This window comes from Phocoena sinus, chromosome 6, assembly GCF_008692025.1.
Source record: "Phocoena sinus isolate mPhoSin1 chromosome 6, mPhoSin1.pri, whole genome shotgun sequence".
NCBI classification, from domain to species: domain Eukaryota; kingdom Metazoa; phylum Chordata; class Mammalia; order Artiodactyla; family Phocoenidae; genus Phocoena; species Phocoena sinus.
In genome coordinates this window covers 37,784,952-37,801,619 of record NC_045768.1, presented here as the reverse complement: position 1 = coordinate 37,801,619, position 16,668 = coordinate 37,784,952, and the positions used below count along the sequence as shown (strand labels likewise).

The 16,668-nt window shown below is 45.2% G+C and overlaps 1 protein-coding gene across 1 annotated transcript; it reads right to left on the bottom strand.

Moving 5' to 3' along the window:
- Positions 1-1,899: 1,899 nt before the first annotated feature.
- On the bottom strand, positions 1,900-8,024 carry LOC116754987 (protein FAM205A-like). Its single transcript, XM_032633870.1, has 5 exons — positions 7,881-8,024; positions 7,174-7,219; positions 6,570-6,630; positions 5,509-5,611; positions 1,900-4,116 (listed from the first exon to the last, which is right to left on the bottom strand). Exons 1-5 carry the CDS (start codon positions 8,022-8,024, stop codon positions 1,900-1,902), a joined length of 2,571 nt encoding a protein of 856 aa, XP_032489761.1.
- Positions 8,025-16,668: the final 8,644 nt, after the last annotated feature.

The following is a 16,668-nucleotide window of genomic DNA, read 5'->3' as shown; positions in this document are numbered from 1 at the left end:
TTAGGGAAACAATATCAAGGATGACACCAACGTTTTTGTCCTGAACAACTAGAAAGATGGAGCTGCCATTAAGTGATGCTGTGAATACTGTGACTGGAGAATATTTCATATGTGTAATCAGATGATGGCTTGGAGCAGGGAATCAGGAGTTCACTGTTCTATAGTTTGAGGTGAATATTGGACATTCAAGTATATGTGTTGATTAGACAATTTGGGCATGTGAGACTATCCCATGCAATCATGAGCTCCATTGTGCAAGTCCTGTGTCTTTGTCATGTTAGCTATGGTCCCTTACATATAGTAAATTATTTTAACTGAGTGTAAGATATTTCTCAAAATTATTTTTTAAATTCTTTTTGGTCCAGTTTTGAGATATAATTGACATACAGCACTGTATAAGTTTAAGGTGTACAGCATAATCAAGGTTATTTTTATTGTGACCTGAGGTCAGTACCCCAGTAATCGTGTGTCAGCATTCCCTATTCCATAGCACTCATCACACTAATGTAATGATTTGTCTGCTTCCTAAGCCCAGACTTTCAATTCAAGTACTATTAAGGTATTATTATGCCACCACTATCCTAAGCCCTGGGGATATGAGACACTATTGTATTATTTAGGCAAGAATGGATGAGTAATCTAACAAGCAGAGGCAGTAAACACAGAAAAAAGGGGGCAAAGTTGAGATATATCAACATTAGAACACAGTCACTGACTTCATGTTTGAGCTGAGCAAAAACACAGATTTATAATTATACCAATTCCTGACACTGGAAAACAGTTTTGTGGGGTTGACGGTGAGTATTCAGAAATTTTAAATTAATATGCATTGCCTTTGAAAACAAGGCTCAACTCACTGCTCTTCATCACACTATGGACAACAGACCAAAACTCAGTTTATTCATCTCCATCCCCTAAAAGCACTTGGGTATTGGGTGGCTTCCTGCCTCAAGGTTCTTTAGAGTGCATAGCTAACCAGCCTTTTCTCTTATCATGCCCTCTTCAGGAACATGTCAACTTCTACCCCAGGTGTTCAGACCTCCATCTACATGCTCTCCCTCCCTGCTTCTCTCCCTGCCTACCCTTGGGAGTGGGGACCAGCCCCTCTCCATGTTCTACTGTGATCTTCATTCCCAGTGTCATTCAGTCCATGCAGCTGATAGACAGTGGAAGTGGGACAGAGGCAAGAGAGCTACAGCAGCCTCCCAAGTGAGTTCTCCAGAAAGATCTAACCAATAACCAACAGGGAGCAGAGAGGGGAGATTCTATCATTTGCTTTTGACTGTTGTCATATTACCTATAGGCTGTTGATAAACACAAAGCACCTGCTCAAGGGTGGAACACTGGCACTCTCGTAAAAACCTCCCTTCCAGAGTGTGGGCACATATAGAAGTCATCAGTGAATTCTGCCTGTGAGATTCCTGGCCGCTCCTCCTTGACAATTCTAGCCTTATGTCCACATTGCTCCTCTGGGCCAAAGGACACCATGATAAAATTCAAGCCTGACCTTTACCTTCAATGTACCTTAGACAAGGGCCTTCCTTCTCTGTTCAAGTCCCTTTATCCGTAGTCCGGGGTGGGGGTGGGGTGGAATGCTACCCAGCTTAAGTGTGGGTTAAAGCCCCTTCCCTAGATAGGAAGGACATTTACCTCCCTTATGCCTTCCCTGAACACACCGCAGTGGAGAGAAGGAGCAGACGCACACCACTTTACTTAGAGATATACAGTGTATTTTTGTATAATGAAAATGACAGTAGCAGTCCTCTTCAAGGAATGCTGACGTTGGAGAGACTACAAAGTCTCTTGACTGAGCTGGGTCTTCTTGAGCAGACCAGTGCTTCCCTCCGAGGTGAGAGTTGGGAATTAGGGTGGGTTCCCTGGTTGGGTGACACAAGCCACTCAAGGACAGTGCCGAGGGTGGCGGCAGGGGATGCCCGGGACTGAGGCAGAGTGGAGTTGATGGGAGCGGGGGCGGTGCCGGAGCTTACTGTCTGGGGAGCAGGGCACAGCGAAGCCCACCTGCTTCCCAGTGGGCGGAAATTGGGCCTTAGGGTCCCCTCTTGTCTTCTCCGTCTTAGTTTGCCCCTTGGGACTTTTGGCTGAAGCCAGGCTCTTTCCCACATTTTCTTTTCTGGTGTTGGCCACTTTCTCAGATGTGGAGGACACGGATTCCTCACGCCCTTTGCCTTTTGTCTTGGGGTTAATAAAGTGCAGAAAAGATTTCATCTTATTTCTCCAGCCAGATTCTGGAAAGCTGGGCCTCTTGTGAGTACGGCCTTGCATCACCTGCCCCTGAAAAACCTGACCTTGTAAAGTTTGGCCCTGCAACGGCTTACCCGGAGTGAGTTGGCCTAGGAAAGGCTGGCCCTGTGACACCTGGGGCACCACAGGCTGGGCATTCTCAGGAACCCTTGCTGGTTTGAGGATGACATTGAGCTTGGCTTGACTCTCTTGCAGGTCATTCTTCTCAGAGTCTTTCCTCCCAGGGACTCCAGGAGGTAGCTCTGGGGGTTTAAGCTGAGGGCGATGCTGGGGACTGTGTTGACAGGGGACATCAGGGTGAAAGCGATGTCTCCGTCGCCAGGGGCTGCAGGGTTTCCCATTCAGAAGCATCCCTTCTGGCCTCTGGGCTTCAGCAGAGTGGCTTTTCTCTCTTGTGGAGGAGACTGCAAACCCGGCATCCCCTTTTCTGTGGTCCCCGGCCGATTTGGGTTTGCCTGGCTCCTCTCTCTTTTCTGCCAGTGTGGGTACTTGGGCTGAGTCCTTGCTCTTGTCAGGACTTTGGGGCTCAGGGCTCCAGGGCTCCTTCAGGTTGTGGTTGTTCACACTGGCCTCCAGCTGACCACAAAGCACCTGGGCCTCTGTCAGGTCCCCACTGGGTTGCGAGATATTGGTGGCCCAGTGGACAGAACCATGGGATACTGCACTGGAACTGGGTTGCTTCTGTTTCTGATACACTGCCTTCAACCCAGTGGCCAGCTGTTCTTTGGAATAGAGGCATTCTGGATCTGGGGAATGTGGCATATCTCGTGGGATGGGGAGCTCCTGGAGCAGTGTGTTTCCTTGGTTGTTTAGACTCCCAAGAGACTCCTGTGTGCATATGTTCTCTGAGGCTGCTACAATTTGTTTCCTGGACTTCCTTGCCGTTATGGGAATTCCCAGTTGTATCTCTAGCATCTTCTTTCTCAGATGGAAATTTAGTTCGGCCAATTTGTGTTCTCCAAGTGAGGAGGGCCTCGCAGGCTCTGTCTGACTTTCTAGAGGCACCATCTCAATTACTTCTTCCACCTGCACTTCAGCCTGGAATTCATCTGCAATGTCTGCACAAGCCTTGTTGGCATCTTGAAAGACTGACCCAGGACTTAGACCCTGCTCTTCAGGTGAGGTCATCTGAGTCAGAGGTTCTGTTGGGAATTCGATAGGCCCAGGTACCATCTCTGTGATCATAGCTTGGGAAGTGATTGCTGGGGCCATGACCCTAGAGAGAGCCACATAATAAACAGCCGGCAGCCCTGACAAGAAGGCCAGATACTTGTGCCGTAAAGTTGTCTCCAGTTTCTCAATGGCTCCCTCAGACAGGGATCGGGGCAGCTTAGGATGTTCAGTGACAGCATCTGGTGAGGTTTGTTGCTGCTGATCGAGGGCCGTCGGCATCCAGGGTATAATTTTCTGTTGTAGGTCCGAGTCACTTGCTGCCTGTAGTTCCAGGGGCTTGCTTTCTGGGATGCAGGTGAAGGGAGCCACTTCCAGGCCCCCAGGAATTATGCACTCCCAAGAGCTATATACACAGGCAGGGACGTTGCCCTGGTGAATCTGCCCACATTTGGAGTTGATATGGCTCTGCAATATTGCCTTGGCCTGGTCAAACAAGTGTGGCATGGGGACTGTCACTGGGTCCACAATGGGTGAGAGTGGGTCATCAGCCCCAGCGGCCTCTAGAGATGTAGGCCGGGGGCCATTCACACTGTCTAGGGATGTGCTTCTCCGGGACAGAGTCTGCTGATTAGTGGGGGACAGGAGCAATTGAATGGACTGTTGGATCTTCTGCAGCAGGCCCCAGCAGTGGTGAATCAACTGTCTCTGGAGGCGGAATTCCAGCTGTCTCCTGGCATGCTGCTGTGGGAAGAGTAGTTCTCGTGTGAGGACTGAGATGGGATGCCCTGGCCAGGAAGTTTTCACAGTCTCAGAAGACTGGGCTTTGTCACAGGGCTTATACTACACAGGGCTCTGGGTGTGCTGATCTCTCTGGGAAACACCTGGCCAGTCCCACTGAAGCTGGAGCTGCCTCTGCAGCAGGTGCCACTCCAAGGCTTCACACTCATCCAGGGTCAGAAATGGGACACTGATCTGAGCTGGTTGGTTGTCAGATGGAGCAACCCAATTTTGAGAAGACAGAAAAGAGGGTGGAGCTGACTGGGGTGGAGCTTTAGGCAGCAGAGGGAGGAAGGAGAGTTCCTTGAAGAGAAAAGGATCCTTCGAGCGGGGCTTGGGCATGCTCTCATTCATGGAGAGGCCTTGAGAACCCAAGAAGGTGTCAACCAGGGACTCACTGTGCAGAGAAGGAAGACCACAGAATAGCTGGCTATATTTCGGCTGCACATGGCCCACTGAATCATTAGCCTGCTGCCCAGGCATTAGATAAAGGCCACTTAATTCTTTAAGGGCTGAAGAGGGCAAGGCAAGAGCCATATGGTTTGGGATTTGCTGGTAGCAGTGTATTTGTTCTGGGTCCATAATGGACCATTCAGAAACCCAGAAGGCCTGGGTAGGCTGGCCAGCCATACATGGACCCAAGTTCTGGTATGAAATGGTCCCAAATCTCTCAACAGAGAACTGAGAAGTATCATTCTGAATGAAAGAAACTGGTTGCTTATATACAGGTTGGTAAAATAATGGTGGATTTGGCATAAGCTGCCTCAGAGACTCTTCCACACGTCTGGGGAGACCCCACCTCTGGAAATGCATCCATTTTTTTACATGTAGCTCAAGCCGCCTCAGAACTTCAGGACTCAGGAATGGCAGGTGGGCAGGGAGGACAGTGACCATCTGCAAGGCCACAGGATGTGTCAGGGTAGTAACTGCTCGGTTCAGAGTCAGCAGAGACACCTGGGAATTTAAGGGCTGATGGCCTTGGTTCCCACAGACAAGGTTGAGGTTGCTCTGTATCATCTCCTGCAGCTTTACTGAAACCCCAGGTTCCTCAATCCTTGAAGAAAACATAGTCTCTGGGCCCCTGGGCACCTCTGGCACTTGAAATCCCTGCCTTAGCATGAGGTATTCAGCCCAGAAATCATGGATGCTGGCTGCACCAGTTGACTGGGCAGCTGACTGGGTTAAGGATTTCTGTGACACTGTGAGGGTTGCAGATGGAAGTGAAAGGTCTTTGGAGTGTGGGCCATGCTCCAGACTCTGTTCAAAAGACACATTAGACGTGGACAAAACCTCTAGGCAAGAGGAGCCCTGCGATGGGCCCCCTGAAGTGGGGGAGATCAGAGTGTTCTCACCCACCACCAGCTGCTGAATCTCCAGAGCCACAGCATTGCAGGTTTGGCAGCAGGGATCTGCACACAGGATCCGCCGCACGCTCCCCTCCTGAGGAAGCCAGCCCTGGCTGGGAAGGGAAACATGGCAACCGTTTGTTACTGATGGAATGACATCTGCCTCTTTTCAAGGGTGTGGCCTGGAGATTGACACTGCTCCCCTTAGCCCTGTAAACTCTGAGGCCTGCACCCACTGGGTGTTTACTCATCTACTTTTCTTCCCAGGGAAATGTCACTTGGCAAGTTATGGTGTGCTGGACTGAGAGCCTGGGGCTTGTTGGGCAAAGTCTCAGACAACTGAAAGGAACGCAGGGCCTTGAGAGCCTGGGAGGTGGGTGAGTTCTCTGCTGACCTGTGCTGAGTAGCTGAACTAGGAGAAGGCAACCAGGCAGATGGGGGAGCCAATGGTTAGCTGATGGCGCAGCACCAGGAACATCACCAGATAGAACCTGGAGTCAGCCTCGTTTGGGGCTACAGAGGTCCTTGTGGGAACTCTGCATTCTGGGGATTACAGGGCATACACAACATCTCTTGGAAGACAATCCCTATTCTCTAGAGATCTTAAGAGGAGGACAATATGACAAGCTCCTGCCTGAGGGCTGTCCCAGGAACTGGCCTCCCTGAAGACAAAACCAGAGGAGGTACGTCAGCAGGGTCCAGGGGTCTGCCCTTGAAAGGGTCTAGCTGTAAAGAGAATATGAAAATGATGACTGATCTATGCACTTAATTAATTATCTATCCTTGTCTTGTGGTTGAGTGAAAACCCATGTAGTTTTAAATCCTGCACTAGTCAAATCCTGAATTCCAGGACCTTTGTGAGCCTAGCTCAGAGCAGAACTGCAGGACTCCTGTCTCCTGAGATGTCTGATCCCACCCTCTCCTCTGGGAACCCCCAACCAGTGTCCAGACTCCACTGTGTCTGGCTACGTCCCAGCCATTATGCTCCTCCCCAACCCTGCCCCAGGCCAAGCGGACAAATGATCACAGGCCAGGCTGGGAGTTGGGAGACTGCAAAGAGCAAGAGATCACCTTCTCATGACAGAGAGCAGCTCCCACGGCTTCTCAGCTTCTTCCCGGGAAAGTCTCCTAGCTGAGAAACCAGGAGACAGTGTTACATGGAATGGGAGAGGATTCAGGGACATCCTACAGGAAGCTGGAGACCTTTGAATGACAGGAGACGGCAAACCCCAACAGCCAGTGCTCTGAGGCATGTCTGACTACAACTTAACCAGGTATGATGTGCTCTCCTGGACATAATCTCCTTTGACCTTCACAACCACACTGTGAGTGAGACAGCATCGTCATGCCCATTTTATGGATAACAAGACTGAGAGCTGAAGTGACGTCCACTGGGTCATAAAACTAGTAAATGACACAGTTAAGGACAGAGCCCTTACTTCCTCAATCCCCTACTTCCTCTTCACTCCCAGGGGTAAGGTGGAGAATTCTGGAACATTCCCAGGCTCTGATTTCCCACCCAAAAAAGTCTTCTGGGAGTATCTGTCAACTTGGGGAAATTGGGCCTTCAGTGGTTAGAGCACCTGGTGCCTGGCACCAGGGGTCATTGAGGGACAGGGTTCATGGGAGCTTCACCCGCAGTAGAGAGAAGTCAGAGCAGAGACTGGGACATTACCTCTTGATGCTGCATCTCTAGCCTTTTGTCTGACTTTTCGGTGATGCTTAAAGACAAAAGAGTTAGAGTATGAAGTTGGGACACCATTTTCTTTTTCATGTCCAAACTGAGACAAAGCTAATATACAGTTCCCAATCCCTTGTAATTTATCTGTATTTTATTAACTTACCTAACTTTCCATACTCTATTTTTTCACCCTAATATTTCCCTTCTCTTCTTACTTCTGATTCATTTTGAGGTTCTTTCATCCTCAATACCTCCCATTTTTTTCCTAAGAGAAGTTGTGTATCATGCTTATGATGAAACAAGAGAAAAGGTGGAACAGAATAAAAGGTGTGTAGGTCTAATAATCAAAGAACTTCAATTTACAAATGCCTTAATGGACCACAAACTAGAAAAATCTCCCATAATGGGAGGTCTTCTAAGATCCAGTGAAGCACATTCCATTTCATCCAAGTCTCAACCCAAGTCAGAGAGAGACGTTCTTGAGTTTTCAATTAGAATACATTGCAGGGATAGCCTGGTAAGAAATTATTTGTAGGCTCTGAGAAGGGAAATACCTTATAAGAGTAACTAACGGATGGTAAAAAAAAAAAAAATCAAGGGGAGGGAGGGGAAAAGGAAGGATAAAAGGAGAGACACTGAGAGCTTAAAAGCTTCTTATCTGAGGCTTAATTAGTTCAGTCATGGTCACAGTGTTTCCCTACCTGGCAGCAGCTCCTTTTACGTTCCGATGTTAGTCCATGGTAACGCTTTTTCACTTGCCAGACAATTAGGATAATAATGAAGATGGAGCCATAGGTGTATAAGGGAAACCCCAAATCCCACAGAACAAAAGTCGGGCTCAACATGATCTAAACCTCATTAGCACAAGGAGACCAACCATCCCTATATGTAGGCATTCAGAGTCCCGGCGCCTAGTGACTTCCAATGCTACACTTTGTCATCTCCGCCTCACAGACGACGGAACCAGGCCACCAGACTGCATCACAAAGGTCTGTTTCACAAGGCAGCTGTGGTGTCAAAGACCTCTACCTGTCTAGAGAAGTGAATGTGGTGATCCCATTTGCAGATGAGGGTGTCTGGTTGTCTGCAAGGACTGAAGGTGCCTCTCACAGTCACTGTCTGTTCTCCCACTTTGTCTCCACTCTCCACACCCTCCACCAGCCTGATGGCCAGAGTCTGGTTATGGCGTGGAAATGGAGAGCTTTGATGTTACAGGCAGTGGATAATGGGAAATCAGAGGTGCATGAAGGGACCACGGCAAGGCCACGGTGGTAGCATCTTTAAATGACGTTGTGGGAGTCAGAAAGGAATGCCTCCCAGACTGTGTGGCCTCAAGCTTGCAGATGAGTGAGAAGAGACTGTAAACACTGCCTTCCATTGAGACTCACTAATGAGACTTCCTTACAGAGCTCTTTTTTTTCCTTAGGCTTTTATTTATTTTTTTTTTGAATTTTATTTATTTATTTATTTTTACAGCAGATTCTTTTTTTTTTAATTTATTTAGTTATATTTATTTTTGGCTATGTTGGGTCTTCGTTGCTGCATGTGGGCTTTTCTCTAGTTACGGTGAGCAGGGGCTCCTCTTCGTTGTGGTGCGTGGGCTTCGCACTGTGGTGGTTTCTCTTGTTGCCAAGCACGGGCTCTAGGTGCCTGGGCTTCAGGAGTTGTGGCTCATGGGCTCTGGAGCGCAGGCTCAGTAGTTGTGGCGCACAGGCTTAGCTGCTCCACAGCATGTGGGATCTTCCCGGACCAGGGCTCGAACCCATGTCCCCTGCTTTGGCAGGCGGATTCTCAACCACTGCACCCCTAGAGGAGTCCCCACAGGTGTCTTTATTGGTTATTTCTACCAAACATTGGAAGAAATAATACCAATTCTCCACAAACTCTTTTGTAAAATTGAAGAGGAGGGACTATTTCCCAACCTGTTCCATAAGGCCAGCACTACCCTGATTTCAAAACCAGACAGAGACATTACAAGGGAAAAAAAAAAAAAGTACAAATATTCCTCATAAGCATAGATGCAAATCTAAGCAAAATTTTACAAATTGAAACAAAAAATTATGAAGAGGATAATAAACCATGACCATGTGGGGTTATCACAGGAAAGCAAGATTGGTTTAACATTTGAAAATCATCATACTGATATAATTCATCATATTAACAAACTAAAAAGAAACAATATGATCATTTCAACAGTGTAGAAAAAACGTTTGACAAAATCCAACATGCATTCCTAATTTTTTACATCTCAGCAAACTAGGAAAGGAATTCCTCCACCTGATAAAGCAAATCTAAGAAAATCCCACTGCTAAGGTCATACTTAATGGTGACAGACTAGATCAGTGGTCCCCAACCTTTTGGGCAGCAGGGACTGGTTTCGTGGAAGATAATTTTTCCACGGATGGGGTGGGGGGGGATGGTTCACGTGGTGATGAGAGCAATGTGGAGCGATGGAGAGCGGCAGATGAAGCTTCGCTCACTTGCCCACTGCTCGCCTCCTGCTGTGCAGCCCAGTTCCCAGTTCCCCTGGACTAGATGCTTATCCTCTAAGATTAGTAACAATACAAGGATATCTACTTTTAGAACTTCTATTCAACATTGTACTGAAGGTCCTAGCAAACGCTATGAAGTAAGGAAAAGAAATGAAAGGCATCCAGGTTGGAAAGAAAGAAGGAAAACTGCCTTTATTCACAAATGACATGATCGTCTACATAGAAAATCCTGTGGAATCTGAAAAAAAAAAAAGCTATTAGAACTATAAGTGAATTTAGCAAGGTTGTATGATATAAAGCTGATATACAGATACAACTGTATTTCTGTATACTGGTAACGAACAGATAGAAATTGAAATTTGAAAAAAATCAATACCATTGAAAATATCATAAAGACATGAAATAGGGATAAATCTAGCAAAAATGTAAGAACAATGCACTGCATCTTTAAAACACTGCTGAGAGAAATTAAAGAACTCAAAAAATAGATATAACTTGTCCATGAGTCAGAAGACTCAATATTATTATGATGTCACCTCTCTCTAATTGATTTAGATATAAAAGTCAGTCCCAATAAAAATCCCAGCAATTTAAAAAAAAAAAAATCCCAGCAATTTTTTGAGAAATTGACAAGCTCATTCTAAAATTCATGTGGAAATACACAGAACTCAGAATAGTCAAAACAACTTTACAAAAGAAAAAATGTTTGAGGATTAATACTAAGTGTTATATACTAAGTCACCTATTATAAAGCTACAGCAATCAAGACAGTGTGGTATTGGCATAAAAATAGACAAACGGATCAATGGAACAGAATAGAGAATCTAAACATAGACTAAGTCACGTACAGACAAATGATTTTCAACAAAGGAGTAAAGTCTTTTCAACAAATGGTGCTGGAATAATTGGTTATCAATATCCAAGAAAATGAATTTCAATCCTCACTTCACAATATATACAAAAACGTATTCAAAATGGATCATAGGGCTTCCCTGGTGGCTCAGTGGTTGAGAGTCCGCCTGCCTATGCAGGGGACACGGATTCGTGCCCCAGTCCGGGAAGATCCCACATGCCGCGGAGCGGCTGGTCCCGTGAGCCATGGCCGCTGAGCCTGCGCGTCCGGAGCCTGTGCTCTGCAACACGAGAGGCCACAACAGTGAGAGGCCTGCATACCGCAAAAAAAAAAAAAAAAAAAAATGGATCATAGATTGAATGCAAAGCCTAAAAGTATAAAATTTATATAAGAAAACCCATGAACATGAGTTAAGCAAAGATTTCTTAGACATAACTCCAAAAGTATGACCCATTCAAGACAAAATGGATAATAAATTGTACTTTATCAAAAATTTAAAATGGCTGCCCTCTGAAAGATAATGTTAAGAGAATGAGAATAAGTTATATAGTGGGAGAAAAATATTTGCATATCATATACCTGGGAAATGACTCATATCCAGAATATATAAAGAACTCTCAAGACTCAACAATAAGAAAGCAAACAACCCAATTTTAAAAAGAGGAAAAACTTTTAACACACTTCACCACAGAATTGGTAAGGCACAGGAATGCTGTGTCCAAGGCCTTTGCCATAACTGCAGTGCATACATACATCAAGAGCCCTGGAATTTATCAGAGCTTCCCCACTTCCTGTCTCTATTAAGTTGCTTCATAACAAATTAACCCAAAACTTAGCCAGTTACAATAATACATATTTATCATCTCATGGTATCTGTGGGTCAAGAATCCAGACACAGCTTACCTGGATCTTCTGCCTCATGGCCAAAATCAAAGTGTCAGCCCAGGTTCTGCAATCTCATCCAAAGTTTCAAGTGGGGATCTGCTTCCAAGTTCACTCAGTGGTTGTTGGCATAATTCAGCTCCTCAGACTCTTCTGGACTGAGAGCTTCTTTTCCTCACTGGTTGTTTGTCACAGCCACCCTCAGTGCCTTGCCATGTGGGCCTCTCCAACATGGCAGCTTACTTCATAAAAGCATGCACACCAAGAAGGCAATAGAGAGTTGGCTAACAAGACAGAAGTAACCTAATCATGGAAGGTGATACCCCTCAGTGTTGCCATAATCTATTGGCCAAAAGCAAGGTACTGCAGAGGAGGAGGTTATACAATGCCATGAGAATCAGGAGGCAGAGCTCAATGGGAGTCATCTCAGAGGCTGCCCACCACACTGGCCTCAGAAAATGCAGTTCTCTGGGTCAGTTTATTTATTTATTTATTTTTATTGTATAATCTCATTTATATGAAATGTACAGAAAGGCAAATTTATACATACAGTAAGTAGATCAGTAGTTGTCTGGGGTTGGGGTGGGAACAAAAAAACTGGGCTTGAGGAGAACTTCTGGGGTGACAGAAATGTTTTAAAACTGGACTGTGGTTGCATAACTACATATCTACTAAAAATCAGTGAACTGTATGTACATTCAGAATGGAGGAATTTTATGTTAAGTTATATATCAATAAAGCTGAAAAAAATGTGAAGTTACTGCTGCACTACAACAGATGTGTCGAGGACGCCACAGCAAAGGAGAAAAGGGCAACCAACCAACTTTGCCTGTGTAAGTGGGGCAGAAGCCAAGGACAGAGAGGGACAGCAAGGCAGAAAGGAATACACATTTATTTCCTCAACAAATATCTATTGTCTACTCTGTTCTAGGTGCCTGAGAACAAATCAGGAGCAAAGCCTACACCTGTAAAACTCCTATGCTAAAGGAGAGATAGGAAATAAACAATAACAAATATAATAAACAAGTTAAATGCATAGTATGTATAGACAATATTTGAATTTAATATTAAATGATGAGATTCCTCAGGCACAAGGGGAAGGGCAGGTACAGGACGTAGGATGTGCCACAGAAGAACTAGGGTATGTGGTTCCACTGCGTTCAGTGAGCCCTATGACTGGGGGTGTACAGAAAAATAACCAAAGATGGCAACAAAAAGGTCAAAGTAGGAATCAAAAGTGACGGTCACTTTCATTTAATTATTCTGCACCACATAGGTATTTTCATTGGTACAGATGAAACTGAGATTAGGGCATTTGCCTGGCAAAATGATAGCAACAGTATGTACTGAAGATGGTCTTTATTGGACTAACAGTGCCTGGCATGTAGTAAATGCTCTAAAAATGCTTGCCATTATGTTTATTATTAATATTATGGTGTCATAGTGCCTAAATTATTAAATTCTATAGTCTACCCAGAAAGCTATACAAAATGAATCAAGAAGAGATATAAAAAAAGATTTGCCTCCTTCTCTTTCAAAACGATCCTTGCAGGAACAATACACAGAAGTGTATTTCTAATCCTTAGGGCATGGGTTCATAGCACTGCAGTTCTCTCTTCCAGAAATACCTTTATAGCCCTTCCTTGAATTTATGGACAGTTTTAAAAATTACCTAAAGCTTTCTTTCTTAGGCCACCAACTCAGTGCAGACAAAGGGAAAGTCCATCAGTAACAGAATACTCCACAGAGGTTATTGTGAAGATTGAGTTAATATATGTATGCACTAAAGGGTTAACTCAGGAGGCCTGGGTTGCCCAAACCCTGAACATCTCAAAGATCTTCAGGACTGGCCCTTGACTGGCTCCTGAGATATCCTCTGAGCCCTTGGAATATCCTGCTAGTACAGCATATTTGTATGCCATTCTTTGGGCCACACTGTATCAGCCTGACCAGACAGATGATGCTAACAACGTGACTTACAGTGAATGATTCTGTAGGCCTGAAGTCCTTGGTTTGACCTCTGGGAGTGCTGGAGATTGAGTAGCTAAGAGCAGCCAGCCACATGGACACTGCATATCCATGTGACTGACCCCCAAGAAAACCCTGGACACCAAGACTCAGGAGTTTCCCTGGTTTGCAACATTTTGTCACTGGGAGAGTTAAGTGCATCCCCATGCAACTTCGCTGGGAAGGGACATCTGGAAGCTTGTGCCTGGTTTCTCCTGGACTTCACCCCATACCTTTTCCCTTTGCTCATTTAAAATCTGTATCCTTTCACTGTAATAAACCATAACAGTAAGAATAGCACTTTTTTCTTTTTTGGAGTTCTGTGAATCCTTCCAGTGAATCACTGAGCCTAAGGGTGGTCTTGGGGACCTGTGATGGAATATGGAAGTCCTTAGAACAGCACCTGGCATCTAGTGAGCAATATATGGATAATTATTATTACCAAGTGCAGAGAAGTCATTTAAAGGTTTAAGGATAGCAAGACAGTGCTATTATTTCTGCCAATCTCTGATCTCAATTTCCATAATAGATTGGGGCTATGATGATTAAACAAGAACATACTTCTTTCATCACAAGCTTTAGACACATTGGATTTGATGGCAACACAAGTCAATTTCCAGGAGATTCTGGTTCTAGTCAGTGGACAGTACTTGATTTCCTTTATGCTTGGAACTGATGCATTTAGAAATTCCTCAGTTAATCTCTTCCAACTAGCAGCTTTGCTGAGATCAGAATGAATGATGAATTTTTCATAAATCCTTTCTATTGTCTTTCCTATTTTGTGGTTGTTGACATCTAAGAAATGATGAAATCTGAAGTTGGACCAGCCGAAGTGCAAGGCGAGCCGGAAGTTGGGGTCCGCCTCGTACTGGACGCCGGCCACAAGGCGGACGAGCTCGCGCACGTTGCGTTCTTGCCTTCGGTCCAGACGGCTCCAGGACGGCGCCGGCGACGCCATACCTGTGGCGCTCCTGCCGTCCTTCGTGAGGTCCGGGTCAGTTTATTTTTAATTCCTGAAATTCAAGGACATATTTCCTTCTACTCACTTTAAGCATATTATTTCCAATCAATTCTTTGGACTGATAATTCTATGTGGAATGAGGTTTCCTTGCCTATTCCTACCCAGCACTCAGTCTGGTTTCATTCTGAGTCACAATAGGGTCTCTGTAGATCTATGTGCCTGCCTTTGTCTGTGCTTTTACCTCCTTCTGGAATAACTCTTCCTTTATACATTGTAGGAACTCTTAATTGACTTTTAAGATTTAACTTATGCAACAATACCTTTTAAAAAAATCCTCCACTAATGCCCCCTACACACACATACTCAACACTGCATTCTACAGGCTGAGTGAGGTTCCATTTTTCCTTTTACCAACATTTATTAAGAGGCTAATCTGTGCCTGTCACATACTAGTCTGCACTCAGCAAGTATCTGTAGAACCAACAAACTAGTGAATGGTGATAAACGGGGTGTAATGAGTGCCTTAAATGGGGCTGAATCTGTGCTTCAGGGGACCAGACCAGAGAACAAGGAGTGTCTCTCCATCTTGCTGAGAAGTTCTGCTTGCTAAGTGCAATCATAGCAGTCAGTCATCGATAGTGTGATGTTCCTTAACCGTTACTCTGCTTTTGTGGGAAGCCAGCCCTACAGCTTTTCATGAAGCTCCTCCCAGGCCTCCAGGGCCTAAAGATCATGCCATAATTTTGTCCTCATGTTTATTAGGGCTTTTGGAAATTTCGGTTAATATTAAACAACAGCAGCACCTCCCTCACGCCTCATTCTCTTGAGCTGAGTCCAGGAAGACTCAGTTTCAGTCCTTGGAAACCCCAAAACAATTCAGTTAATTTAGGGTGGCCATGTTTTCCTGGGCTGACTGAAGCCAGCTCTGCTGGACTATGTAAACAGGAGTGAATGGAGAGACACTGTACCTACAGAGGTGGAAACTAAAAGCAGCACATAGGCTACTGCCAAATGACTCTGGCTAGAAATAGGCTCCAAAAGCACTGTGGTGAGGCACTCAATTCCTAAAACAACAGTCACTAGAGAACAGGCACATCACTTAGGGCTTGGATTTCCTCAAAGAGCTGGAGTCTCATCGAGGGGTTAAAAAGACTTTTGTTCCTTTGGTTTTGCTTAGTCTCCTCTGGGTTGATAACACCCAGATGTGCAGTGGTGTTGGTATGTGCATTCTGCATTTCTTACAGATCCTAGTTCTGCTGGTTTTCCACTCTCTGTGTTAGGTATGTGGCTTTCCCTGAGGCTCTCACACAATCTTTCAGGCACATGCTTCCAGGAGCCAATTATCAACGACCTTGAAATTTTTCACCCTTATGTGCAGATGCTGCTCATGCTAAATTTCCCCAGGACAGAGGAGATGCATTTTTTAAGCTTCCTGCACATGCCTTTAGGGAAGCTGCCCTCCTGGGGGCCAGGCCACAATGCCCCAGAACTTAGGATAAATGCAGGAAACTTCTGACTTTGGTAATTTTGGTCTTTTCTTATCATTGTGGTTTGTGGAAACTGGCTAAATTCCAGAATTCTGTAGCTCTCCCCTGTGGTGAGAGAAATCACCTGTAGCTACTGTATGTGTTGCCCCTTCTCTGCTAGCCTGACTCACCATTCAGGCTCTACCTCTGGGGAAGTAAAGTGGCTGTGATGAGCTGGTGACTGTGTAACTTCTAGAAGTGAGTTTTGAAGACTTGGTCTGATCAGTCTTTCTGGCCCATTTTTGAGGAAAAGAAAAGGTACTGATACCATGATCTCAAACTTTTCTGTTGCCAAGTCATTGATGCAGCATTCATTCAACAAAGGTATACAGAACACGTGCTCTGTAGAAGGCAGTGAGAGCTGTCTAGATCTGTTTTCCTCCCTCCTGACCTCAATGAAAAGTTAGGGCTTCTTTTCCCACCTTTGGAACACTCTTCGGTTGCTTCCAACCATCTTCCCTTTCAGAGGTTTCTTTTGCTTTGTTTTTGCCTAATGAAGCCTTCTCATGTTTCAGGAGATCACTGTTACTTACTTTTGAGTCTTTTCCAAACAGTTGTCACTCTCATGCCAAGAATCAAATGTAAAAGATGCAAAAATCAAATGCAAAAGCTCATCTTTTACAACTGCATTTAACATAGGATGAGACACCTTTGGTTGCTTAGGAGACTGCTCCTCAGACTTTCTCAGCAATTTTTCCTTACAGAGAGCTGTTCCTAAACTGCATTCTGATTCCCTCTTTCCCTTTCCTGCTGCAGAGTACCGCCCCC

Coding starts and splice junctions, on each gene's coding strand:
- LOC116754987 (XM_032633870.1), bottom strand. CDS start 8,024: ATGTTGAGCCCGACTTTTGTTCTGTGGGATTTGGGGTTTCCCTTATAC. Junction 7,220..7,880: donor GTAAAAGGAGCTGCTGCCAG/GTAGGGAAACAC, acceptor TTTGTCTTTAAG/CATCACCGAAAAGTCAGACA. Junction 6,631..7,173: donor TAGAGATGCAGCATCAAGAG/GTAATGTCCCAG, acceptor CTGGTTTCTCAG/CTAGGAGACTTTCCCGGGAA.